The sequence below is a fragment of the Aythya fuligula genome, chromosome 1 (genome assembly GCF_009819795.1).
Source record: "Aythya fuligula isolate bAytFul2 chromosome 1, bAytFul2.pri, whole genome shotgun sequence".
Lineage (NCBI taxonomy): Eukaryota > Metazoa > Chordata > Aves > Anseriformes > Anatidae > Aythya > Aythya fuligula.
The window spans coordinates 62887936-62914894 of record NC_045559.1 but is presented as its reverse complement, the minus strand read 5'-3'; the positions used below and the strand labels follow the sequence as shown (position 1 = coordinate 62914894).

At 37.6% G+C, this 26959-nt stretch overlaps 1 protein-coding gene across 16 annotated transcripts in view; it reads left to right on the top strand.

Annotated features, from left to right (window-relative positions):
* The window catches only part of BICD1 (BICD cargo adaptor 1), a 172732-nt gene that overhangs the window by 82251 nt on the left and 63522 nt on the right, over positions 1–26959 (top strand). For all 16 annotated transcript variants that reach the window (XR_004254278.1, XR_004254281.1, XR_004254302.1 and 13 more), the window contains exon 2: positions 8066–8278. Coding sequence is in view for 13 of the 16 variants with exons in the window: in XM_032205270.1 (XP_032061161.1) it covers positions 8066–8278 (213 nt within the window). In the remaining 3 variants the exon portion in view is untranslated. The remainder of the gene's footprint in view (positions 1–8065; positions 8279–26959) is intronic.

Sequence of the window (26959 nt, the reverse complement as noted above, 5' to 3'; positions counted from 1 at the left end):
GGTTTATCTTAGGCCACTTCCAAAATGCACTACAAACACACACTTACCATGGTACATGAATTTACGTATGGGGAGCTCATGTGAAATAACTAGAGATCACAGGCAGGCACACAGCCACTAAGGAACTGGATTTCAGCATGCAGCTTTATTCAAACAAGTGCAGGACAAGGAAATGCTTTATTCAAGCAAGTGCAGGACAAGGAAATGTGTACATCTTAGCCTCATAGTTAGAGGAACAGAAAAGCAGACAATAATAATAAAAAAAAAAAAAGTTTAGTTAAATTTCCAATTTTGCCACACAACAAAGTTTAGAGTTTAGACACTTTTTTTTGCAAAGCAAACCAACAAAAAGCTACAAGAAAACACCCTTGTCAGTCTTTCATGTTTATTCTGGTTTTAATTGGAAATTTGTAATAGCTGGAGGTTGGTCTGATGATAGTGTGAACTCATAAAAGCATCAGTATAGACATTGTGCAAATTTTTAAATTGTCTTGTGGTTCATTAATAATATTATTTATTGAAATAAATTTATTATTGGCCATATTCATTTTGAATAGAGCTGCTTTAAAATTGCCATCATAAAACTAATTAGTTGTGTTGTAGATAAGTGGTGCTCTTTTGTTGCAGGCTTCTTCTTTCTTGTGTTTTCTGTGCCTGGAGGGAATTTGAATTCTCATATTGAGTGCTGTTAAAGGCAATTAAATGGAAATTCTTATTCACTCTGCTTTTACTGGGTTGATGATGAACAATGGAGGTTACTATTGAATGTTCATTTTCGTGGTAGTGCTTTCTTGTTCCTGACACATTTAGGAATATTTTTGTTCCATATATATATAAAGCATGGCTGCCTAAGGCCTCATACCGTGACATATTGATTGAAATCAACACAAGATGTACTGGGACTACAGAAGCATGGCCATGCACGTAGCCGAGTTGAATGTAAATGCCATTTTCCCCCAGTACTTTCTGAAGGCTTTGATTAGTAACTGATATATGAATTTCAACAGGCCTGTAGACACTGCAGGCATCTGTTGAGAGCAAACAGAAGACGTCGACAGCGTGCATGCTTTTATTCAAAGCTTCCCTAGAGAAAAGACTATGAATTTGTTTACATTTCTGCTACAGTTCTGCATCTGTAACAGTCTGGGTATTACTTTTGTTTTCCATGTATATGATCTCTTCAGTATTTCTGACAAATAAAACCTCTAACACATTGGTATGCAAGTCTTATTTGCAAGTTAAATATTAACGCAGGTATTAACTTACATGACTTTACCATTGTACCAAAATTTACAGAATATTATTGAATTGAGTAGATTAGATATACTGGTATTTGGAAATAAATGTGTGTTTTTGTTTTCTTTTTCCTTTATGAGGTAATAAAATAACTTCTTTGGGTAGCATTTATGCTCATAACTATAATACATGTATATTGTCTCAGGCCATGAATGGGTGCACAATAGCAGTCTCTTTCTCTGTGTATCAGATGCTGTCATTTACATTTTCCAATGGGAAGTTGCACAATTTCCTTAAGGTCATATTGAGTGTCTTTAGCCAAGCATGAATTGGAAACTACTGTCCTGTAAGGTTTAATTTTCACCCCTCTTATAAGGCTGCCCAATCTCTCAAGAACATATAATGAAACCTCAATTTGTTAGTTTACTTAAAAGTGTATAAAACCTTTAATAGTTTTTTTTTCCTCCAAATTGGGGCATATGAAGTAAAACGTTATGTTGTTACTTTTTACTATTCACGTTGTGTGACGTAAAGAGCAAAACTGATCATCTTCATGAGTATTGAAATTATGCAGTGGCTCATGCTTAGGTGGTTGCTTGGATATGATTGCATTTTGATCAGTTCCCTTATATTCCTTGTTAGGATTTGAAAGAGAAATTACTGACGGGATCCAGCATCTTTCTATCTTCTGCCTGTCTGTAGGAGTGTTCAGCACCCTGCTTTAGTGAACAGAAGAGGAATCAGATGAATGAGACACTTCAATGTCTGTAAAACGAGCTGTTTTTAGTTTGCCTGACAACCCAAAAGTTCATTCTCTAGGTTTCTTCCTGTGTGACCTTGCTGATTCAGCCTGCATTCTAAGTATGAAACCTGCTTCCTGGTATGGGCTATCTCACATGCACTGTCTACACAATATCTGTGAAAACCCTTGTTTACAGACCATTTTTGACTAAACATGCATCTATCTTTGTTTTGATTGCAATATGCCTATTTGCATTCGAAGATTTTAATCACTTCAGTGTTAGATTCCAAATAGCTGACCTCTGCCAGCTATTTTAAATGAACAGCAGGTAGTCATTCCAATTACATAAAGATTTAGTCTAAACTATGAGTAAGTCTTAGAGGCATAAAACTTTTCCAATTTTTAGAAAATATATATGACTATCAGTCCACACATCTGTCATTTCTGCAAGGACATTGTTATTTATTCTTTGCATTGCAATGCTGTCAAGACATACAAGTCAGGTTTAGACTCTGTTACCTGCTGTATCCTTCAAGGATAAAACACAATCCTTGTCCAAGATGCTGGACAGTCTGTGTGCCGAAAGGGTGAGGGAGCAAGCAGTAACAAACAGCTAAAGCACTGAGCACATGCCTGTAGAAAAGCCTATGGAAAGAAAGGTTCCCAGTGAGGCTGAATGCTGGCTTGGATGTAGTAGTGAAGAAACTTCATCCTGGATAACTTCTGCAGCATTCAGATTACAGAATCACAGAATGGCTGAGGTTGGAAGGGACCTCTGGAGGTCACCTTGTCCAAGTCCCTGCTCAGGTAGGGCCACCAAGAGCAGGTTCCTCAAATGAGCAGGGTGTGAAATAGTGGAGGTAAGTACAAAACGAGAATGCATCTAAATGGGAGCACCAGTGCAGCTGCCACCACATCACATCTTATGGGGGGGGGGGGCAGTTTCATACCAACTAGGTTTGAAGAAGGGCTAGAGCTGCTTAGCTCACTCACTCCCCTGCTCAGCCTTGCTGAGAAAGGATTTCATCATAGACCTATGTCTACAACGTATTGCTTCTTAGCAGAAAAATGTCAGAGAACCCTGAGCTTAGTGAATGAATTCTGAAGAAAGGCCACAAATATATAGGGAGATTAATTAAATATATATATTTATATAGAAAGACAGATGCAGAACTGCAAGTGATTAAGTGAATATTATGTAATAAGTGAGCATGCAAGTGGTACCACAAAAGAGCTGTCCTCTTACAGTATCCCAGTGAAGCTTCTCTAGCAAAGATTTCCATCTTTGGTGTCATACTGGTTTGCCTTGGAAATATGCTACCCCTTTGGATAATCCCAACCTGCTTTTCCCCTGCTGTTTTATTAGGATGTGGAGGTAACTGATATGTAATGCATTCCACTTTGCAGCAAGTTAGCAGCTGAAACAGGTAATGATTTGAACAAGTTCAATGCTGTTGCATTATGCATCAGAGAAACTACATTAAGTGTCAAAGCTGTAAGGATAGGCTGCCTGATCGTCCAGCTAGCAGTCAAGTCATGTTTTATTGCTTGTTAATCATCATATACTAGAAGAGCAAGTTTCTATGCAGATCTGTTGCCTCAGGAGGTGCCTAGTAAAATTAAAACAAACTCAGAAATAGCTTCATTCATTACTTACTTCTGTATTTAGGTGATCTTTTGCATATACGCCGCTATCTATAGCTAAACTGAACTTGTAACTTCTCTTCCCCCCTCTTTTGTAAGTACTACATCTGAATTTCATTGTACAGGGATCATTTCACATCATTATATACTAGGTTATTTATTGCTGTTTATATTTGACATAAATATTCTCACATATGTTGTTTGGATCAGTTGTATTTTTCTATTGCACTTTTATAAATTTATGCCTATTTTATTCACTGTATTATTTTTTTTCATGGTAGTTTGCTTCTGGGGCACTGGAATTTCTGTTTGGGATTGTCTTGAGTCCAATGACAAATGACTTTTTCCTCATACCTGTTTCAGTGATCAGACTGACTTCTTTCCTGTATGTGTCTGCTGCCACCATCATTTCTCATTCACTCAAATATTAATTATTGCTTTAATTTTATTTATATATATAAACTCATATTTTAAAACACCCCTTAAGAAGTCATAATACTTTGGGCACGTGTAATGCAATTATGTAATACAGTTCTCAGGTCTCAGTGTGTGCGTATATTTCTATGCATATACATATATATATATATACACACACAATACTTAATGAATGGCATCTTGTAATTCATCTTTTATCACCAACTTAAAATAAATAAATCTCCTAACTCAGTCAACAGCATCCTTTCAAGCAAAGTCTTGAGAGATGTGATGGGAGTAATACAATACGAAATTCTCTGATAGAACAGTCTTTGTGTTAAAACATTGTGTGCCTCAGCCTTTGTAGCTGTTTTCAGCTATTGTACTTATGCTGGGAAGAAGGTTCTCCAGGGAACAGAAGCTAAGAAGGGTTTTTGCATGGATATATACAGACTTGTCTATGTCCCGATTTGATTCTGGAAGATGATGTACTTTGTCAGAAACTCTCTTGCCATGTGATTGATGAAACTAAGAGCTAGCAAGGGACTAGTAATGGTTTCTAAGTGGCTTACATGAGTAATCAAACCAAGCAAGACAGCACCATACTAACAATAACTGTAGCCGTTAATGTGTTTGTGTTGTACACTGCAGCATCAATCCAAAAACCATTACAGAAACAACACAAGTGAGTTAGTTGGGTACTGTTAGCTTAGGGAACTCTAGTGTTTCTTGACTTTTGAATCCAATGGAATCATGTAAGAGACTGGCACTGCTTTTGGCTACCAGATGAAAAATAGTGCTGTATGGCTTAATTTAGAAGTGAGGAATCTTGTGGAAGTCCTGAAGTGGGTATGTCTGTAAAGTTTTAAATTTTTGTCATTCTATATAGACCATGAAGAACAGAAGCAGGACTTTTTGCTTGCATTTTAATTAAAAGTCATCTTGTGTTCTTCTCCATGCTGCATGGATTTGCATAATTTTCATTGATATGGAAAAATAATTGTGCTTCCTTTATTTCTTTCTCCAGATCTTTAACACGTTGATAGCAGTTTTAGAAATAAAGAGGCTGGTATAATGTACAGTAAAGTTCAGATTTGCTTTCATAGGAAAAATGTTTCAATGATTTTTTTTCACATTTCCTATAGTTATAAGCACAAATAATTAAGTACACAGTAACTTTGTTACACTAACAAAAATTGCATTTAAAATTTTGAAAATTCAGTTATGTTTTTATGCACTGTATGTGTATTATGTTTGTACTTTCCCTTTTCCTTCATATATGATGTCCATGTCTGTCAGAGGTGAAGATTCAGTCAATGGGGTGAGGTTATGCTGTGTAAGAGCAAATGTTTAGCTAACGTAACACATTACAGCATTGAAGATCAGCTCAGAAGTCCAAAACAATTTATAGTCACTCTTAAAATGTTTTGTGAAATAGCTGATATGATTAAATGATTTGCCTTAAGTAAAAGAACAAAATGGATGTTTGATGCAGTGCAAACAAAATACTGTGAGTTCACTAATCTACTGAGAAGATCAGATGTTTTTGGCAGTCGTTTGTCTTGTCCTCCTTTAAGAAATAAAGATTTATTCATCATATTACAGGAAAAATGCAATGGAGAAAAAATACCTGGTTAATTACTGGTTTTTCTGTTTTGCTGAGGCTCTATGTGCTGTTGCAATGGTTCCAATACAAATAGTTGCATTTGGAAAATGTCAACGGCACTTTTATAAACACGCCACAGAAATGTTTCAATTTTCATGTATAAATTAAAATGTTTTTTTTTAGATAAATCTTTTGCCATCTTAAATTCTGTGGGTGCCCCAGGATAGTTTTAATACATAGAACAGGAGACTATTTATTTATTTATTTATTTATTTATCTATCTAGTTACTTATTTATTTTCCAAAACCAAAATGGCCCAAAATAAAGACAAGGAGAGTTTCTGAGGACTATGCAACCAACCATCCTCCCCAAAATCTGTATTCATGGCCATTCTCAGACATCATGTGCTAAAGTGCACCCTCGTTTCATCTGAGGAAAGTACAATATGTATCTGGAAAGCCATTATTGCCGTGTACTGATTTTAATCCATGGTGCTCTGGTAGTCCTCTACCAGAAAGGGCTCCAGATTCCCTTTCTTCATGAACCCTGTTTGTCCTATCTGCTGTCCTGCTGTGCTTTGATTTTTTTTTTTTTTATTTTTTCCTCCCTGGGTACATGGCTTTTGCATTTGTCCTTTAGGGAATCTGTTAGACTGGAGCTTTCTGTTTAGGTCTCAAATTAGGAGTAGTGAGCCATTGAATATAAGTATGCGTTGTAAGATAAAATTTATTAGCAGTGTTTTTGAAAGTTGTCTTATTCACAGACAGTGACTGAATCACTGTTCAACAGTCTCATTAAATTGAATTTCTTGTTATTGGGAAAATCCTATTCAGCAAATTGCTGATGCTTGCTATTTCAGTAACTTGCAGTCTTTAGAGAAGACAGCTGGGTTAATACATTATTGAATATTTTTAGAATCCTTTAATGCTGAGTTCACAGGATTCTCTAAGTAAAGTAGACTTAAAAGCTGCAAAGTTTTTATACGGGGTTTTGCTTTGAAGTTTCTAAGGGGCTGCTGCAGAGACAGTAAAACTTAGAACGTGTTCTGAAAGGCAATAAATAACAGTAAAACAATGATTTTTGTTTGGTGAGGAGTTCTTAATAATGGGAAGGCAGAAGAGATCACTGGTTACAGCAGGTGCAAATATATACTATGCTATGTGGTTTCTTAGGTCTTGGCAGAGATTAAGCTTTCATGGAGAATTTCCCTCTGTAAAACCAGTTATTACAATGGCTTTCCTCTTTAACACTGGGAGAAAACAACAACAGCAACAACACGAACGTGGTTTCTCAGTGGAAATACACTTTCTTTGAATTAAGATATGTGAGAGAGCTTTTGTTAAGCTAAATATTCATGACATGAGGAGCCTGGTTTTGGTTTTGTAAATTTCTACCAGAGTTAGGCCGTGCGATTTTCATCAAATGATGTGTTTTTAAAGATAATACAAAATGGGTTTTGGCTTTATTTTAAGTATTATTTTATCATTAATATTAATATTTATGTTTTATGTATGTTATTTTTCTATATTACATTTTAGACTATATTATTGCAAGGTCTTTCCCTCTGTCTTTCACGGTTAAATGTTATATCCTTCAGTTCTGATATCATGGCTTGTACTTTGCTTTCTTCAAAGTTGTGTCAGAGCTGATGCAAATAACATTCCTTCAGATATTGTCACTGAAAAATATAACCTTTTTCAACTGCTCACCCTAGGCCAATAATGAGAAGAGCAAGAGAATCACTAAAAAGTGCCTATTTATTTAGAAATGTCTTAAATACTTGAATATTGTGTTGTTTTAGCTGAAGCAGAAAGTACTTCAGAATAAATAAAAAGAAGTGGCAGTCAAACTTCATGTTTACCTTACACATAGCATATACGACCTCTGCTTGGTACTCAGCTCATTTATCTTTCAAGTTATAGGAAACCTTTCTTCTATACCATGAGGTCAGCTTCCCTCAGAAAAGAACATTGAAAATGGAAAACAATTGAGAAAGATTTTGAGCTGTTTATGTTCTCTAAAAGAAAACATACTTATTTTGCAGTGTGAGAGAAGAAAGGTATTGACAATAACCACTTGGCCTCATTCAAGAGAGATAAAATACAGGCAATAATTAAGAGTTAGTTAGCAGTGCACCATCTTGATCTCAGTGGAGACTGCCTGGATAGGGGCCATAAATCCATACTGCAAATTGGAAATAGCTTCAAGATGCTTCATTTCAGCTAAATGAGATGGTGGCCCTCAGCTGCTAGGAAGCTGCTAAGGCAGTATTTATTAGGTCAGAGTATAGGACACCAATCTATTTCATTCCCTCTGGCTATGCAGGTGTTCATTATTGTTGATAACTTTTTTTTTTTTTTTTTTTTTTTTTTTTTTTTTAGGGCTTCAGTAGTTTAATAGTATGCATTGTTTCCCTCTCGCAGGCATTTGGACAGTCCTTCTCAATTCACCGTAAAGTGGCCGAAGATGGGGAAACACGTGAAGAGACCCTCCTCCAGGAGTCTGCATCAAAAGAAGCATATTACCTGGGGAAGATTTTGGAGATGCAGAATGAGCTGAAGCAGAGCAGGGCCGTGGTCACCAACGTTCAGGCAGAGAATGAGAGACTCACTGCTGTTGTCCAAGACTTGAAAGAGGTAAATGGGTGCGTGCAGGGAGCAAAGGAGTAATTTTTCATGGATGACACGACACTGAATCATGAAAATGCTACAGCATGTGAAAACACCCATCAGTCTTTGATTATCCCAGAGACCTGCCAGCATGAGGGGATGTGGTTTAGAAAAGGAAGGGAAAAAATATTTTTTAACAACAACAAAAAACCATATTAAAACCTGCTTTAGGAAGCTATAATTTTTCAAAGTACTCTTAGGATTTTGTATTGCATTTTATAGCACCTACATGAAGGTGTGTTTTATATAAATGCTTTTTATTTTTTGAAAATTTCCAGTATTTACGCAACTCTTTTTCCCACTACCCGCATCATTACTCAGGTAGTTTGGACTTGCTGGTGCGATTAGATAAAGCTTTCAACAGCTTTCTTGTACTGTACAGTAAAAATGAAAATGCATGCTCATGTTCAGAAAATAGGCAACATTAAGGAAGCCAAATGTCATTATTTTCCACATGGGAAACAGTGGTTATTGGTTAATTTCAAAAGAGAAATTATTAATATTTAATAATTTGTATTTTTTAAAATTACGTTTTCTGTAGCTGAGTGGAATGGTATCCTCTTAACCTACAGAAACCCTAGGACTGAGTCTTTTACTCTCGGTTTAAAGATTATCAACCACCAAAGGAACAAATATTCTTATTTAATGGTTGCACTGAACTCTAGCCTGTAGTACAAGTCGGGTTTCAGTAAGAGGTAAATATGTTATTTATTTCCAGTACTAAACTGAAATATGTGATTATAATTCTGGTCATAGTGGTTAACAAAAAAAAAAAAAAATCAAGTTTATATCTACGTATCCTAAAATCATATGCTAAAAGCTTCTCCTACTGTCTGCTACACAGTACTGTGCTGACACACCTACTGAATCATTTGGTTACCCAAATGCTTGCAGGAGAGCAGGATGCTTGTGACCTGGATTCAGTCAGACAAACAATCAAGTCAGAGGATACACATTCATCTTTGTACACAATTTCTTCCTCAGGGGTCTCCTTGGGATTCCTTCAAATACAAAACTCCCTTCCATTTTCTATCATGATTATTGACCTGTAAGTTATTCAGAAGGCAGTTTCAGTACCTGTCCTCCCTAGAATATTGATTGTCCTCATCTCTTTTGAGGTAATAACAACTCCTAGTGTGAGCCCAGCTGCAGTTATTTCGTGTTCAGATGCTAAACAGAACAAGCCCTAATAGTTAATTACAGTGTGAGGAAGGAATTTACTTGAATAAAAATCAGGCTTATAAACCATTTATTTATAAGATGATAGTGGACCACAAAGATGAAGTCCAATGCTGAACTTATTTCATGGAAATACAATCAATGTATTTCAACATAAATGGGATTTGTGCCTTCACTTACCAAGCTTATAACAGACACTACTACAATTAATTGCTTGAATATAAGAGATAGATGGTGATTGACACCTACCCTAGGCTGTTAGCAACCTTGTCACACTGAATTACATTGATATTTCACCTTGTGCTCAAAGAGATCTCATCCTTGTTCCCAGCTCAGTATACCTTGGTCCAATCATATAAGTCCTAAGGCAGTAACATCCAAGTGGCTTCAGAAATGAGTTGTCTTTCTGCTGTGTGTATAAAATGGTGTCTCTTTGGTTCTGGGTACAGCTAATAGGAAAAGGCAGACTTAGCTTAATCCAAATCTTGATAAGACTAAGATAAGAAAAAAAAAAAAAGTATTCTTTAATGAAACATCTGGTACATTTTAGTGTAAAAGCAGTCATTAGAAGAGCTGCCATTGATTGATAGCTACAATAAGAAAATCATTTATCTCTTTAACCAGTATATTTGACAATCTAGTTAGAGAAAAAAAAAAAAGGAAGAAAGGATGGTCTTTATCTGAGCAGCTCTGCTAAGCAATATAAAGATGGATTCTGGACTTAAGTTACTTGGTTGTGTCCTGTTTCCTCCACCCCTATCCACCAATGTTACACAATTTAGAAGTGTTCTTATAAATTTAAAGCGTCTTGCAAACTAAAAACAAAAATAATCATTCCTTTTACCTTTAGACTTAAATATAAACAAACAACAACAACAAAAATCTGTGTGTTTCTCATATAGGTAGAAATAACATTTATGAATAAGTAACATAAACTTATGGTATTTTAGCTGTGTACTGGGTCCCTTATGATACTGAAGACTGATTCCTTGGTCTTCAGAAAATCAGCCTCCTGTTACCAGTCCCACATCCCTAAATAACACAGTCAGTGCTCTTCCATTCCCTGGGAATTCTCTTCTGGATAAGTTCAGCTTTCTGAATCTGCATGGAAATCCATAGTCGTGTGAAGGCATGTGAGCATTTTCTGAACTGTCAGAATACACTCGCATGAATGCTGATGACTTTTAAAAATCTTGGGAATTCCGTAGCCCCAGAGTTTAAAAAATCATGCCTTTTTGCAAGAGCATGCCATATTGTCACAGCTGATGTCTGCAGGGTGGCTTGACCTGGATCTTTCTTGCTGTATCAGGCTCGGGTCTCTGGAAATAACACATCTCAGTCTAGGAAAGCAAACCATTTTCAATCCTCATCACTAGAAAAAACACTTGGTTTGGAAGAAATTGTTTCACCCTGATGGTGAAGGATGAACCAAGAATTTCTGTACCTAGATGTCTTTCTAGATCCCTGTTAAAATGATCAAAAGAGTGAAACACCGGTATTATTATTTATTATGTAATAAAAATTCCTGAAGTTTTGGGTAGAAGTATTATCATCATCTAAGTAAGTCAAGTAATAGAAACTAGGTAGATTTTTTTCTCCCACCAAGATCTCAGACATGGGACACAATGTTATTTGGTGATTGTTAAAACTTCTGTAATTTGAACCAGAAAAATATACTGATGGTAAAACTGATGCCAGAGAAATCATTTTTAGAAGTCAGAGACTAGATTTAATGTATTTTATGAATCACAGATTTTGTATAGATGGCCGCTCTGTGTTGGATAGTTCAGTATGGTCATTAGCTCATTTTCTGTGTATGAACTGTCTGCCTTTAATGAATGTTAAGTGAAAAAAAAAAAAAAAAACAACAAACAACAAAACAAAACACAAACTATTAAAAACATGCTTTAAAAACACAGTCTTTCATCATTTTCTAGTTTTCCAGTGATTGCTTTTTCTAATTTAAAAACACTGTTTATTTGCAGTCAGGAGACAAGGGACTGGTTCTTCCATCTGTGCCACTAAAAAATCTTTCCTTGAGATAACTGTAAGCAGACTTTATTTGATGGATAACAAAGATGAAGTCACTGCCCTGAGAAGCTGATAACCTACTGACAGAGGTGGTTATGCAAGTACAGATGATCCAGCTCAGAAGCTGAAGCAGAAAGTTCTTGTGATGAGATCGTGTTCCTCCTTTATAAGGAGGCTGAATGCCTTGGAGCTGGGTGTCTGCCCCAAAATCAGTGGCGACTGCAGGGGAAACCTCATGAGGTGAAGAAAGGAAGTGGTAGAAAACGGATATGAAAAATAGTACAGTTTCAGTTTTGTAGGTGTTATAAGACTAGGATTAGGAGCTGTGCAATATGGGTGGATGAATGCTTTTGTGCCTGAAGAAGCTGCTTATTGGCAGGTATTGGTAAACTCTTCCCAGCACTCATGCATATATGGAATAGGAATAGTGAATAAGAGGAAGAATAGCATACAAATGTGGGGAAGCAAAAGGTTAAACTCCATAGTCTGTACTACTAAATAGCACTGCAGCTTGTAGAAAGAAATCTTCACCTGGTTGGTTACCTGCAGTCCAGGAGGTAACAGACGAGCAGGGAGGCTTATGGGATGGCAATGTTAAAATGTTAATGAGCCATGGCAACAACATACATCTGAGATTCTGGAGGGCAAAACCAGGGAGGAGAGCAGTGGAATGTGGATAGGGAATAAAAACAAATTGGTGAGGGATTATGTACTGAAATAGGTGGAAAAAAGTCTGAGATTAAATTGCATAGCCACCCATACCACTGAAATCAATAGCTAAATTTTTATTCACTTTAGTGGTACTAAGATCTTGTACTTCATGCTAATCAGGGAGTGATGGCTTGGACTCCTCCTGAGGGGAACCTGTGCACGATGCAAAGTGTGAGCACTTGTGCTGGGTGCTAGTTTTACTGCTAGTTAAGTTTCACTCCTAGCTATAGCCATTTTAGAAATGCATCTTTGTGAAAAATACGTGAGTAATGCAAAAAAATGGTATTTTATACTAAATACACCTTCAAAAATCCTTTTTGACTAGTTTCTTTTTAGAAATGATACTTACTCATTTTGAAGAGTCAGAAGAATTAAGATTTTCTCTCATTTTTGACAATTCAAAATAAAACCTAAAAACTTCAGCTGTGAGCACATATCTAATAAATCTCCACACCAATCTCACATTCTTTGGTTGTTCTTGGGTTAGACTATAATGGGATTTGGGTATATATTGCTTCCTGTTTAATGTAGGAAGTAGGTCCAAACCAGATCCTTGGCAGACTCATTCAATTGCCATCTATTCCTTGGGGCTCCTTCAGTCAATAGGTGCCTAAGTTTCCAGCTGTAAAATCTTCTGCCCATCCAGTGGTCTGTTTGAGGCATGTTCAGGAGCACCTCTGGCTTGGACTCAAGTTTGTTACTACACTGTTGCTGGATATTGAGAACTGGCTGAAGGTGCCACTGGGAATCCCCTGGGGAGATGTTTCCCCAACCCTGGGTATTTTTAGAGTCAACCTGGTCAGAGGAAGATATGGGTGCTCTTGATGTCCTACTCTGTTTCCATGATTGCAGTAAGGTTTGAAACGCAAATATATTCTCTGCTTGAGGGAATATGAATCCACTTCTCTCTCCAAAGAAAGTGCCCCAGCAGTCAGTTGACAGGCAATTTTGGGGTGAGATTTCTCTTTGTTCCTTCAGATGAAGCTGTTCCACTTTGTTGGGGGATAGTTAGTACTTTGTGGGTCAGGCAGAGTGAGAGTGAGCAAGCTTATAATGAATGACTCTGTAGCCTAAAGGCTACAGCCACTCAGCTGGGAATAGGTAACTAGTTCTTGTCTCTCTTTCAATTAATGTTTAATAAGAAATACTTAAATATTAATTGGAGCAGAGACCAGAACCCCAGTGTTTCCTCTGTGAGGTGACTGCCCTCAACAAAGGTTCACTGTCTCCATCCCTCAGAGAGAGTGTGGTCTTCAGCCCAGATTTCCAATGTCCATAGCAGTTTAACTACTGTAGGAAGCTGGAGAAGGTGAGCAAGTGCAGGAGAGGATTCACTGCTATGAACCATGCACTGTGGGAAGCACTTTTTAGCAGCATGGCCGTAGTGATATAATGATATTTTCCCTCCAGTGTTATTAGCTTGCTTCCCCTCTTAGTTGCCTAGCTTTCTTCATGCACTGTATAGGAAACCTGTGTGTGTGATCTAACCATTATTCTGCCACCAAGGTGGTTTAAGTTACTGCAGTGATGACAGCTGCAATGCATGCAACCTCCTTCCATGAGCTCACCTTTCTCCCTCATGGTGTTATTCTGTCCCTCCATGCAGCCATCCAGCTGATGAACAGGAGTTTCTTTTGGCATTTGCACTGATCAGATAAAGCCTTCATCATAAATGTATTTATCTTATCACATTATGCAGGTACTTGTAGCAATGGTTTTGTTTATAGAGAAGAAGAAAGGAAACAATACTGAAGTACTCAGAGTTGGTATCGCTAGTGGCGTCTTCATCTTAATGTACCTCCATGCAAACGCTGCTTTTTGAAAAGGAGCTGCAGGAGTGTGATGCTGGAGCAGTCTATAGAGATTGCTATAGAGGTCAGAGCAGCCAAGGAGTGGTAGAGAGATAAAAGCTGTCTCTCTTGTCAGGAGACCTCTCTCATCATAATTTAGTGTAGTATTTGCATAGTTCCTCTAGTATTAGCATAGTTCCTCTGACTGACTATATTTACATTCATTTATTTTGGAAGTATTCTTTGATTGAACCGGCTCTAAATTAGTCTTAGAATATATATCTGCTACTTTGCCTAGGGGGAAGTGTTTTTCCCTCACCTCTTTTTAGAGAAAGCGTGCTGAAGGGAGATTTTCTAGCTTGCTGGTGCCTAGCCACACTCAGAATATTTTCTGCCTCCTTTGCTGACAGTGCTAATGCTTTAGCAAGCTTTTCAATTTCTCAAGTCAAAGGAGAAAAAAACAAACACACACATTTTCTTCGGCTTACAGAAAGTGTAATCAGATCAACTTTAATCCTACTTATCATAAAATAGCCTAATGTTCTGTAACATAGAAAACCTTACTAGATATTGCTGACCTTAAAATCAAACTCCAATATACCCTTGTGTCTTTCTTACCTGAGCATCCTCAAAAACATGCTAACAGTTTCTTTAAGCATCCAGATATTAATGCTTTTCCTGTGAAGATGCTTGCCTGTGCTCTGGATGGACTGGAGACCTGTTCTTCTGTAGTGTTTGCAGACAAAGCTTTTGGTAACTAATTTTGGCCTACTTAGTGCAGCAGTTTTGTGAGGGTGTTATTTTGTAGGGCTGGACACTGACGCATTACTTTCTTATCGCTCTCCCTGTTCACAGAACTTCATTGAATGTCTTTCTGGAAAGAAACAAAATGGCTTTATGTCTTGGAGAGAGAAAAATAAATGAACCTGTGACTTGTAATCCTACCCAACCTCTCCTTGTGCTGTGAGAGGGATAAATACGCTAGTATCTGATACTGTCTATCTGTCAGAGAAGGAGCTCTAAGTATAGACAACACGACCTGTCCAGGTCTGATAAGCTCCTGGCTGCTCCTGAGCCTTTCCCTTATTAACAGATAAAGGTTTAATTATGAATCTGTCATTCAATTTCATCTCCTTTTTAGATACCACCAAACATTATCTTGAGGTTCTTGTTTCATACATTGGCCAATGAACCAGTAACTCCAGCAAGTGAAACCAAAGGTGGACATGTAAGATTCACTTTTATATTTCCTGATCTGTGGTTTATAATCCTATAGTTGCTCATAAATTTGGTTGTGTTTCCAAGCACATACTCTTCCTATTCATATTGCACTTGTTGCTTATGAAGATTACCCATGCAGGTTAAGTATGTTTTGTTGTGATGTTATTTTCTTAGGGTAATCCTCAGCTCTTCGGTCTGCTGCTCTCGCATCCAAATATACCTGCAGTCTACCAAATGCAGATTTGGCTGGTTGTGTTTCCTGTTAATGAGCCTGGAATAATGACTTAGGATGCAAACTTGTGATCTGACACATGCATGACACTGTTTTCTTTGGCAGTGCTCAGGCGTTTAGCCCTACTGTGAATAAAAGAGCCAAACAATGGACAGTAGGGAGGTCAAAAAAAGGCCAGGCAGGATAATAGGGCATAACCGAGGGTCTGTTGCATAAATACAGAGTGCCTTATTATAAATGCTCAAATGCCTAGCTTCTTTCAGAAAGGGTCCTTTACAGGGCCTCAAATAGAAAATGAAAGAGGGTGTACTCTGTACTCAGCTGTACTCTGTAATCTCTAGGCACAGATTAATCAAATCAGGACCTGGCAATAAACCATTCTTACATAAAGTCTGGTGAAATAATGAACTCTTATTTGTGCTGATGTAACCTCTCAAAGCCTTTTGTGTACACCCATGCACAAGGTGTTCTGTGAGAACACACTGAGAACAGCTGTGGAGACCAGAGGTAACGAGTTTAAAAGGAGTGAGAGAAACAACATGGAGAATGGGACCATCACTGCTTATTACATCTGAAGGTTCAGACTTGGTGCCCGGCTTAGACAGTTCCTCAGTGGAGTGATGCTGGGAGGGGATGCCAGGAAAAGCATCATCATACATGTATAGTGTCTCCAGTTCTCGTGTCTTACGTACATGTAAGCAGCCACTGCCAGAAGTAGGATATTGGACTAACAACGCTCTGATCTGAGAAAATGTTAGATTTGAGCATCCTCTACCTTTGGTTTTGTTTTTAATGCGTAACTTTGCTGACTTGTTTTTGTTTCTGGATGTTTCTTATAAGAACTGCTTGTGCTGACTCACTCTTTTCACTATTAATTTTCTAGTTAAGAATAACTTGTGCATTCATCTATTCAAGTGGCATGGAGTAAGAGGTTTTGGCAGCACTCAGATTAGCTGTGTTGCCAATTTTTAAAGAATCCTTGCAACGTGATCTAGACTCCTCGGGAGCAATAGCCCAAGAGCAGTGATTACTTTTACCCTTGTGATTTCATTCATTTGCCTAGGATTAAGTGTGAAGTACTCTGCTTGCCAGACTTTCTGAAGCTCTAGTCCAAAGGCTTAAGTTCTGTTTGAGATAAACCTAGCAGCAGAAGAAATGTTTGCTGAAAGTCCTCACCCCCATGAGTGAATGGGCAAGTAGAGCGTAAGCCTCAGCAGCATGTGCTGCTGATAAAGGATATTAAGCATAGGATGAAAATAAGGTGTTGTCCCTATTCCAATTAATTCCCATTGACTGCCAGTGAAAATATCCTGAGTAGTTCCCAATTGAAAAAAAAAAAAAAGAAAAGAGTTAAATATTTTCTGAGAGACTGACACTATTCTTACCAGTTCTTCAGTGCTAAAATGTGCCTGGCAATTGTTGAATGTTTTATGCCTTAAGGACTCCTTTGGGTTATACAAACAGTAAACTTGATGTATTCCCAGCGATCAGTGCACAAATGGTGCAGTTGTATTTCTCTTCTTCTGGGAGTCCCCATGCACATTGTAGCTCTACCTAGTTTAACCTTCTGCTGTTGATTTTCTTTTTTGTATCTATCGCTGGCTGTTTTCATAACCTGCTTCCTCCTTAACTTCTGACATCGCTCATGATTTCAGGGGTGTGGAAATGGTGGCACTGTAGAGACATTGATTCAGAGATGGGAACCACCAAACAAACGTGAAACAGCTAACAGTCTTCTTTGAAGCTGTGATTAGTACTTGGACCTTGAGAGAAACTTATACATGCTGATCACACATGGATAGTAATTATCAGCCAAGGTACTTTGCTTCCACATCTGCTCTTATGTATTCAATGAACACATTTATTTTTGGTGCTTTTTTTTCCTTGTCCTTTAATCAATACTGATTTACTTGTAAGGTTTTCTCCTGGGATTTACTAGGTAATTTTGAGAAATGAGATTTAACTTTTCCTAGGGAAATATTTTAGAAACCAGGGCAGAGAGCATTGTTGATGACCTGACCCCAGGACTGGACAATTTGTTATGCAGAATGAGTCTGAGCACGACACACCTAAATATATATCTTTGGATAATTAACAGCTTACGTCTTCGGAAAAGAAAGTCTGCCCTGTGTGGCAATGTGATGCCATGCTTAAATATGGCCCTTTGTGGAGCAGGTTCTCATACTCAGTTCCCTCTTCTGCCTCAAACCCCCAAACTCATTACCAGCTTGGCACTGGTATGAAATTGTTAATAAGTTCTTGGCTCTCACCATGTGTGTTAATTGTGTTTTCTGCAACAAACTCTGTTCTCAAGGGGAAAAAAAATAAATATGACAGGAGGGTGAACAGCAAGAAATTCAAATATGCCACTTTTTCTCCCTTTGCCCTTATTATAGTATATGAGACAAGCCAGTTATTTTTAGTCATTCTCAACAGTTAGTGCCAGTCAGCGTCCAGGAGGAGGGCAGCGAGTCAGGCAGAGGTCAGACAGTGTTATCACCCTTTCATTGTGATGGTCAAATCCACTTTTAAGCTTCAGGATTGAGAGAAATGCACTTTTGCTGGCAAATGTTTTAGATGTGTACGTGCAGATGCTCATACATAATCGGAGTTTGTCTGCTTCTGTGACATCATTGTTTCAAAACCACACCAAATAGGTAGAACTAGATATGAATGCAATTTTTGCCTTCACTGCTCTTTCATTCTGTAGAATGAATTCTGTAGACTTTCCTCTCCTTTTGAAGCATGGTACATTGGCTCTTTCGGCCAAATGTGTCTTGAAGGCATCATAATAAATGTGTCATTTTTCACTTCAGTGCCACGGTCAGGATGTCTGTTCTGATATTGGCTGTGAACTTTATGTGAAGGATTGCTGTGACATTATAGTGTCAGCTTCAGAGTGGAATGAGTTAAAAATGGGACACAGCTTGTACATCTTGTCAGTCTTAAATACCTCTTCATGAAAATGGGACTCAAATACAATACAGTTTGCTAATGCAATACTTTGTGAATAGTGATACAGGGTAGTTTACAGTTGTTGCTCATATTCTCTCCTGTCTCATTTTACCAAGGGAAGTGGCAACACAACAGCAGTGAGAAGTACAGTTTTTGTGCTTAGGATCTGTACTCGATTAAAATGACAAGGGCAGAATTCTGGCCAATGTGGAGGAAGCAAAGTGTTTTTTCTCGACTGGTGTTTCATGTGCAGTGAATATCTGCAGTTCTCAAAAGAGGCATTCACATGTAAGAAGACAGATAAGAAAAGCAGAGAAGAAGTGGAAGATCTAAACAATAGGTGTAGATAGGGGTTAATTGTCAAATAATTGCAAATATACTATAGAGAGAGATTCAATATTTTGGTATATATCAAGTCAACAGCAAGGTTTCACAAACCCATTCTGGCTTTGCTCCAAAAATCTGACAGAAAATGGATGGCTTTTGTTTCTTATCCAAGACTTTGAACACAGACCTGCAGACCCTTTGCAAGATGTTAGAAAAGAAGTTTCAGTTCACAAAGACATCTAAGCGTGTTTTGAAGCAGAAACATGAAAAATATATAGGGAAGCATAGGGATAGGAGTATTGATGATACTTCGAGATGTGTTCGTAGGCGTCTTGTAGAACTGGTGCTCACTGTTTTGGCAGCGTTTATAACAAGCACTTTATTGTGGAGTAAGCGGTAAAAGAAATGTAGACTTAATACAATTACTGTATTTTTGACACTTTTTATTGTAGATCTTTGAGATATCAGAATATTTTATTTTGGAGACTAGAAGGTACAGATGATTTTTTAATACAGCTTGGTTTGCCTATGCTCTATAGATGTCATTAGCGATTTGAAGTTTATCCTCTGACAGCTTTTATCTGTTACGTTTTTTTGTAGTTTTGGCTTCATCTTTGCAAACACTTTCAAAAAGCCAATTATGAACTTTCCACAACCACTTTCCTTGCACTCTCAAGTTACGATTGGGTCTTCCTCTCAGCCTGATTACATAATTTATTTTCACCAAATTTGTTACAAGATGGAATTACACAGCAGAGCTATAATTCTGTTTTAAAATAAATCACTCTATAGGCTATAAACGAAATTGAATCCAAAGTTGCTGATAGAGTTTAGAAATACTATTATATGGTTAGTCCATTAGAAATTGTATTAACATCCTCAAGGGAAAGAAGTAATGATAGTGCGTGTTATGAAGTTTAAAATGTAAAAACAGAAACAAAAAGCCACGCCTATGTGTGTCTGGAAGCTTACGATAAGAAATGGGAAAACCTGATGATGTTTCTGTTTAAGAAATCATCCTCCTTTTACTATGTTATCAATAGCAATAAACTTTTATTGTATCAACAGCCGTGATACAGGTCAGCTACACCACCTGCCTCCCACTGAATTCAGGCTGTGAATTTCATGGGTGAGCTAAGAACTAGTTTGCAGGAATTCAAATACTACTATTACCTAGTTTCACATTGCAGCAATCAGAAAGACAAAGTAAACCAACTATCAGCTCAGATTCAGCTGTATTTTGAATGTGGATTAATTAGTCTTTCATATCCATTTACTTTTGAGAACCATATTTCAAGACCAAATAAATGCATTACAGAAACTGAAACTTTTAAGTTCCCCTACCGTAATCTTACATTTTTGTTCTCAGCTGAATTTAGAAATAATCAGAAATGATGATTCTTTGCTACTGCCTCTGTAACTTTGTGCCTTGAGGCAGGAAGAGCCATGATCATCTATTTAAAGGCAGAATAGTTAGCAAAATTTGTTCTTTGACCTAAACTGGAAAACTTCTTGCTTCCAAAGGTAGCATGTTAATTGGAGATTTTTCTTCAGCCCTGTTGTTGTTCCATTAAAATTATGGCAGTAACTTAGAGTGAACTGTAGAGGTGATCTTTCATTCAATCAGGAACCAGATACAAAGACTGGATTATCATGGTGCTTTTCCTATAATATTGGACTGATCTTTTCCCAGGGGGGCTATAAGGAAGCTCAGACCAGTAAGAACACAATAGGTTGGTTTATTCTTCATTACATGTTAGTACTTAAGGAAATTTAGCCATGACTGTTTCTTTCCTGTCCAGCACCGCAGCAAAACTCTAGTATGAGCTATACCGTCTTACAACTTCTGAAATATTAAAGCTTGTCATATTAATGAAACTTAAAACTGCATTCAGCTTTTATTATGCATATTTAAGCATTTTTGTCTAATAGTTATTTATGCTGTACTTGACAGGAAAACTCCCAGTTTAGTTTACCTTGAAGTAGTGGAGGCAGCTCCAAGCATTGTCTCTGTTGAGGTCTTGAAGGTCAAATTCTTTTTAAAGCTTATGCTGCAGCTGAAAAACAGGTCAGATCCTATAATGGTGTCGTTCAATGGTGTGGTAAAATGGGTTGTGAAAACAACAGTAGAGTAAAATAAACACATGTCACTTCCTCCGCTGAAGCCCATAACTCAGGAGCTGTTGGGGTTGCAGTGCAGAACCGTGTGCCTTCTCCTTTTCTGGCTTTCTGCTTTACATCTCCTGCCTGTAATCTGTTAGGAACTTTCATTATTTCAGCATGATCGAGGTTAACTTCTAAACATGATTTATTGCTGCCACCTCTTACAGATGGGGCCTGTGTTTTCAGCTAAACTGTTGCCTAGTTAGATACTTTTTTTTTTTTGTTCCTGCAATTTTCACTTTATCATGTTGGGCTTTATTGCACCGAGCTGATAGCCTATTATGGTTCAGCCAAGGGTGGGGAAAAATAATTTGCTCTGAGAAAGAAAATTATACGAAGTAGACATTTTACCTTTGATTGTTTACGACACAATTTTCATGTTCTTCAGAACACAAATTGATTTTTTTTTTTTTTAATTAGTGTTTTCCTAGAGTTTTTATTTGTTTTCTTTTGGAAGATGACAAAAAGCACTGAAGCATTAGTTTGGCCCTTCAGCAAAATGTGAATTCTCTCCTTCCTACCTTTTTTCTGTGCTACAGCTTCTCCTGGTACACATGGTACCCTGCTCTCACAGCTGGCCAGCAGGTCCATGCAGTATCAGTATCTTGCATCTTCCCACACCTCGAAGTGGAAAGCGTCACTGGAAAATGTAGGTCCAGTGTGCCTTCAGGGAGCAGACAAGCAGGACAGCAGTTGAGTTATGAGGGACCCTGTGTGTGTGCCAGAACAACCAAAGCACTGATGGCACATCTGCCCTGGTTCAGATAATGAACATTACAGGGGCGTATGCAAGCCTTCCACAGATGGGTTGTCTCTGTATTGATGGGTTTTCAGGCTTTTCACTGTTTGCCAGTGTCACTGCTGTGTAATGTAAGTAGGGTTGGTGTTTGTGTTTTTAAGAAGAGCAAGTAATGAAAAAATATCCAGATCTGATGCCACCAAGTTTTTTGTTTCAGCCAGGAAATGGCAGTTGCAAATCTCACCTGCTGTTGTTTCTTAGTAAAGGGAGAACTGTATGCGTATCTTCTCTTGCATACTCAAACACCTTTTCCCATGCATCACATCCCAGGAGTACTATATTCCTTTCTTACCTGTGCATTATTGACTTTCAGTATATTCTGTTGCCTTATATATTTTTAAAACCTTTTGCCTTGCTCCGACCAGATGCCCACATTTCGACTGTCCTCAGTGCAAAAATAGACTGAAAGCAAACTCATGATGTATTGAATCTTCGACTAAATTAAGGAATCCCTTGCAGGGATTCAGGGGAGTGTAGTGTGTAAACTCTCCAGCACTGTAGAAAAGTCATGATCTGTCAGCTCTGTGCACTTGCCTTGATTCAAGGACATTAAAACTCATAGTTGCTGTTGAAAAATGAATGCAAGAATTGCATGGGAACAAAGTTCTGTAACACACAGAAAATGTCCAACCTTCTTATACTGTGAGTTACCCTCAGAGGCTGTTTTTCTGTAAGGTACAGACAGCTGACTGCAAGCAGTAATTTTTGTGGTGCTAGATCAGACTTTAGAAGCTCTGTTTGAGTCTGTGACCTAATGTGGCTCTCTTCAGTTGCTTATGTGATAGAGGAGTTTCTGAGCCCTTAAATGCTGTTCCCTTCCCCTGCCATCCCCCACACCCCTTTTTCTCAGGAACTGGTCTCATGTCATTATGAAGATTCATCAAAGATTTGTTTGCATACATGTACATATGTTTATGGACCTTGGCTGCAGTTAATCCTTAATGCAATAATGTTGACCTCAGCTGAACTATATTTGCCTCATTATACACAAATTGCTACCAAAAATTACTAAATGTTACTTTTTAACCATTTGCATACTGCCACACTAAGTTGAAGAAAAAACGAGGGAGCTCTAAACCTAGAACATACACTGCTCTGTTCCATTCAGTAAAATTAAGCTGATTTTCTTGGCCTTAGTGTGTGATGCTGCACTTAACTCGTGAGCTTTAGCTGTTAATGAAAACAGTGATAAAAGCAATTATTTTTCTGAAAAAGCTCTGCTGTGCTATGTAGGCAATGAAGTACTCCAGTAACTCCTATAATTAAGGCTTTTCTCCTTTGCCTTGGAACATATGAAAAGATCAAAGTGTCGTCCCCCTTTCTCCCTCCCCTCAGTGGACGTTTCATACCACAGAATAAATTTAAGTGCCCAAAACCTAGCATGGGTAAAGGATTTACTCTAAATAAATGTTGTCATACAAATTTTGACTGGGTACTCTAAGCAAGTCTTCTTTATGGACAAGATAAATATATATTTCTAGCCTTTTCCTCCTTGAAGTTCAAGATAATCTTATCCAAGGAATAAAACTAGCTACAAAGAAACTAAATAACCTGAAGTAGCCAGCAGCAAACTATGTATAGTTGAGTTAGAGAATGTTTATTCTTGATCTGTCAAATAAATAGTCCTTAGAAAGGAAGCTCCACAAATTGGCAGAGATGGGGTATACTGTATGTGATTCCTTCCAGAACTGGTAATAATATAATGCCGATGTCTGGATAGTCTGTAATCTTCCATTCCAGGGAACAAAACTGAAAGTTTCTGCCTCAACCACAGAACATTGTATTTCACAGGTGAGTCATTTTCTCACATTATGGAAATGATCAAGATCATCTGTATAAGTGAGGACTAGTGATTTCTGCTGCTGCGTCAGTGGTGCTACCATCTGCTCAGCTCCCTGCATACTCGGCGAGCTGATTTAACAAGTCTGTTCTTATAGCAACATTAATCCTATTCATATGAGAGATAAAATACTATGTAAATAAATTCTGCCTGCAGTAAGAATTTCCTTTTTGAAAACCAAGTTTTGTTTTATGAATTTCCTAACTCCTTATATATGTTTCGTTTTACCTGATAATCAGATGTTTGCACTGTGTTCTAAATATGCTCTAAATTCTTAAGATATATAATTTATACAAATTTACTGTAATCAGATGATTTTTTTTTTTTTCCTAATTGAGATTTTAAGGAGTAAAGGCTAAGGTTCTTATATTCAACTACTGAATGTCCCCTTGCATTTGAAGGCTCTTTTTACACTCGGTGATCTGTGTTGCATCCTAAAGCTCAGAAATTCCTGGGATTCTTGTATTCCCAATACTAACTGAAACATGTTGATTTCTCTACTCAAGATTCAAATACTGTAATCTGTTTCCCAATGCTCTTGATTGGTTTTTAACTGTGTTATTATGAATCTGTCTGGTTCTTCTTGATATCCTGTAAGAGAAGATACAAAGTGTCATGTAGCACCTCTTTCACATCTGTTTTGTGCTCACACACACAAAACACTAGCAATGTTCTGCATTTCCCCTGATGGAGTATGTAAAGAATTTATCTTGCTTTTTTTTTTTTTTTTTTTTTTTTTTTTTTTTTTAGCTTTTCAATTTTCAAGAAATTCCTTCTGCATCAACTCCTTTCTCCCATTTCCCAGTTACTCTTGAAGCTGTGTGCTATTGCTAAATCCAAGTTTCTAATTGAGATTCCAAGCAGCAAAAATTGCATCATTGCCTTTTGTTCTTCCATGAAAGCCCATATTAATGGAGACTGCCTTATATAAAGCAGTCCTCTTTCACCTTTGAGAACAAAGAAGAGTTCCTGTCTGAAATAAGTACTGTGACATTTCAGTGTATTGAAAGAGCTGTACTGAGCCAGGAGATGCTTTATCCAGATCCTTGACCATTCTTATCAGTGCGGTGCACAATCAGCACCAGTGATGGTGTGACGAAGTACCTGGTACAGTCAGGAGCTGCATCTCTGAAACATTTCCCAGGGCTAAGAGAGAAAAGGAGGCCTTGGTATTGCTCAGAGCCTGTTAGAGTGCTGATGCTTGACCTTGAGGTCACTGCAAGAACATAGTTGAGCCACAGACCAGTGTATACTTTGTGGTCTGCTACTGTCTTACTCAAACCTTCCAGTTCCAGACTTGTGCGAAATGTGGGCTCTGATTCAAAGCTCACCAAATTAGCAGTATTTTTAAATTTCCCATCTGAATTCTTCCACTGGTTATTCTGGATTTGGATCAGACTCAGGATTTCTGTAGAAGAGAAAGGGACTGATGCCAGGGTGTGTGGCATGCAATATCTCTTACCATAGTCTGTTAGACCTAAGTGAAATGTGCGTGTGTGATTCTGTAGTTGGAAGAAAATCAGATTCAGGTGTGATTAGTCAAGCTCTGACAAATCTTGACTACTACTCTTAATTTTGAGCTAATGCTTAGGGTTTTGTCAAACATAAATAAAAGATATTTTTCCCAGGTATTTGTGGATAAGTATAAAAATCCTTATGGTGACACATTACAGTATTAGCACCTGATGAGGCTGAGCTCAATTAAGCATCATGCAGAGACAGTATTACTTTCTCTGTTGTATGGTTTTAACATGTTAAATTAAAATGTAAGCTCATGCATGGTCAGACATGAATTTTCATCTTGGGCGATCATCTTAATTTGTCATATGAATTGTGAGATAAAAAATTGTGTCCACAGTGTTCCTCAGCCTCTCTTTCTCACAAGCTGAAAGCAAAGAATATCCAAGATGTTTTACTGATGCTTGGGTTTTCTTTTTCAAAGTGAAATTTTGTTTTATTTTTCTTAATTAAGTTTCCTTCATGAATGTGAGAAAATAGTTTTAAAATAAAAGGAGAAATTGGGAGAAAACTTTGATTAAAAAAAAAAAAAAAAGAAAAACTTTGGTTGTAAGAAGGTATCCTCAATTTCATAAATCCTCGGGGAAAAGCAGCATTGAGAGAAACTGGCCTGTCCCTCTGTTCACAAGTCTGCACCATGGGATAGACTGCTGCTGATTTCCATTACTGGTTTTTGTTACTGGGGCATAATACTTTTCCTGTCTTATAGCAAATAACAGCTTGAAACATTTGTCATCACTGGGGTACTAATGCACTTTATTGAAGAAGTACAGCAAATAAGCAGTATGCAAGATCATTTTATTATTTTTTTTTGGCCACTTTAAATTTAGCTCTTATACATGGTTATATGTATGTCTTTCATTAACCCCTGCTTAGGTAAAATGACATATTTGAGAGAAATTAGTCAATTAGTCTTTGCTGCATGTTAAGCATGCTCATACCTCTAGTTAAAGAAAAATGGACTAAGGAGAGAGAATTGGAGGGGCAGTAAAAAGATATATTTTGGCAGTCTTCCATCCACAGATGGTAATGGAGAGAAAAAATCGCCTGGGAACTCTGAATTTTCAGTGTTATTAGGCAGGGCAGGATGTTTGTATTGGTGAGTTTAGAACAAGTAAGGGCAGGAGAAGCTTACAGTATGGTGTTTACATTTGAGACAAGTGATTGGAAACGATTTGCAGGGCTTTGTCTGGGTCACCAAAAACACTCCACCAAGGGAATGAGCAGGAAGAAAAACTACAGTGTTTGGAACAGCATTTAGTTTTCTTTGAAATCCATCTCTTTTGCTAAAAAACTAGCTAAGTACATAGTTTGCTTAGTAAAGCAGCTCCTAAATAAAATTTCAGCTTAATGTCAAACAGCAGCCCAAAGGAACAGTGCTACAGCAGTTGCAGTCCCTTAATGAGACTGAAAAAAAAAAAGGTTTAGGCTTTGTGTCACTTCTATTTATGAAAGCAAGCAAAGTAATCCATATTAGGAGTTGTGATCCAACATGCTAGGCTAATACCAAAGAATACATCTGAATTGTGCCTACGTACTCCTAAAACTTAGCTAATGTGATTTCTGAGGGGCTCAGGAGTGTGGGCAAAATATTTAGGATTCAGTGGCTGATGTTATCCTCATCTGTTTGTTGCTATATGAGAGCTGTCTCCAATGGTTTCCCATTTAGTGGTAATAGCTGGAAAGATCCACAGGGAAATAAAGTTCCTACTTTCTTAGGACCCAAGCAAGAAATGGATTTTTAATGTATTTTTAACTTGAGTCTTTGACTTGCATCTAGGTTGAAGACCACGCTTAATTAAAACCCAGTACCTTCCATGCTGTTAATGTCTATGATTACTAAGTGGGGATGTTCTTTGCCTAAAGCAACTCATCTCTCTCC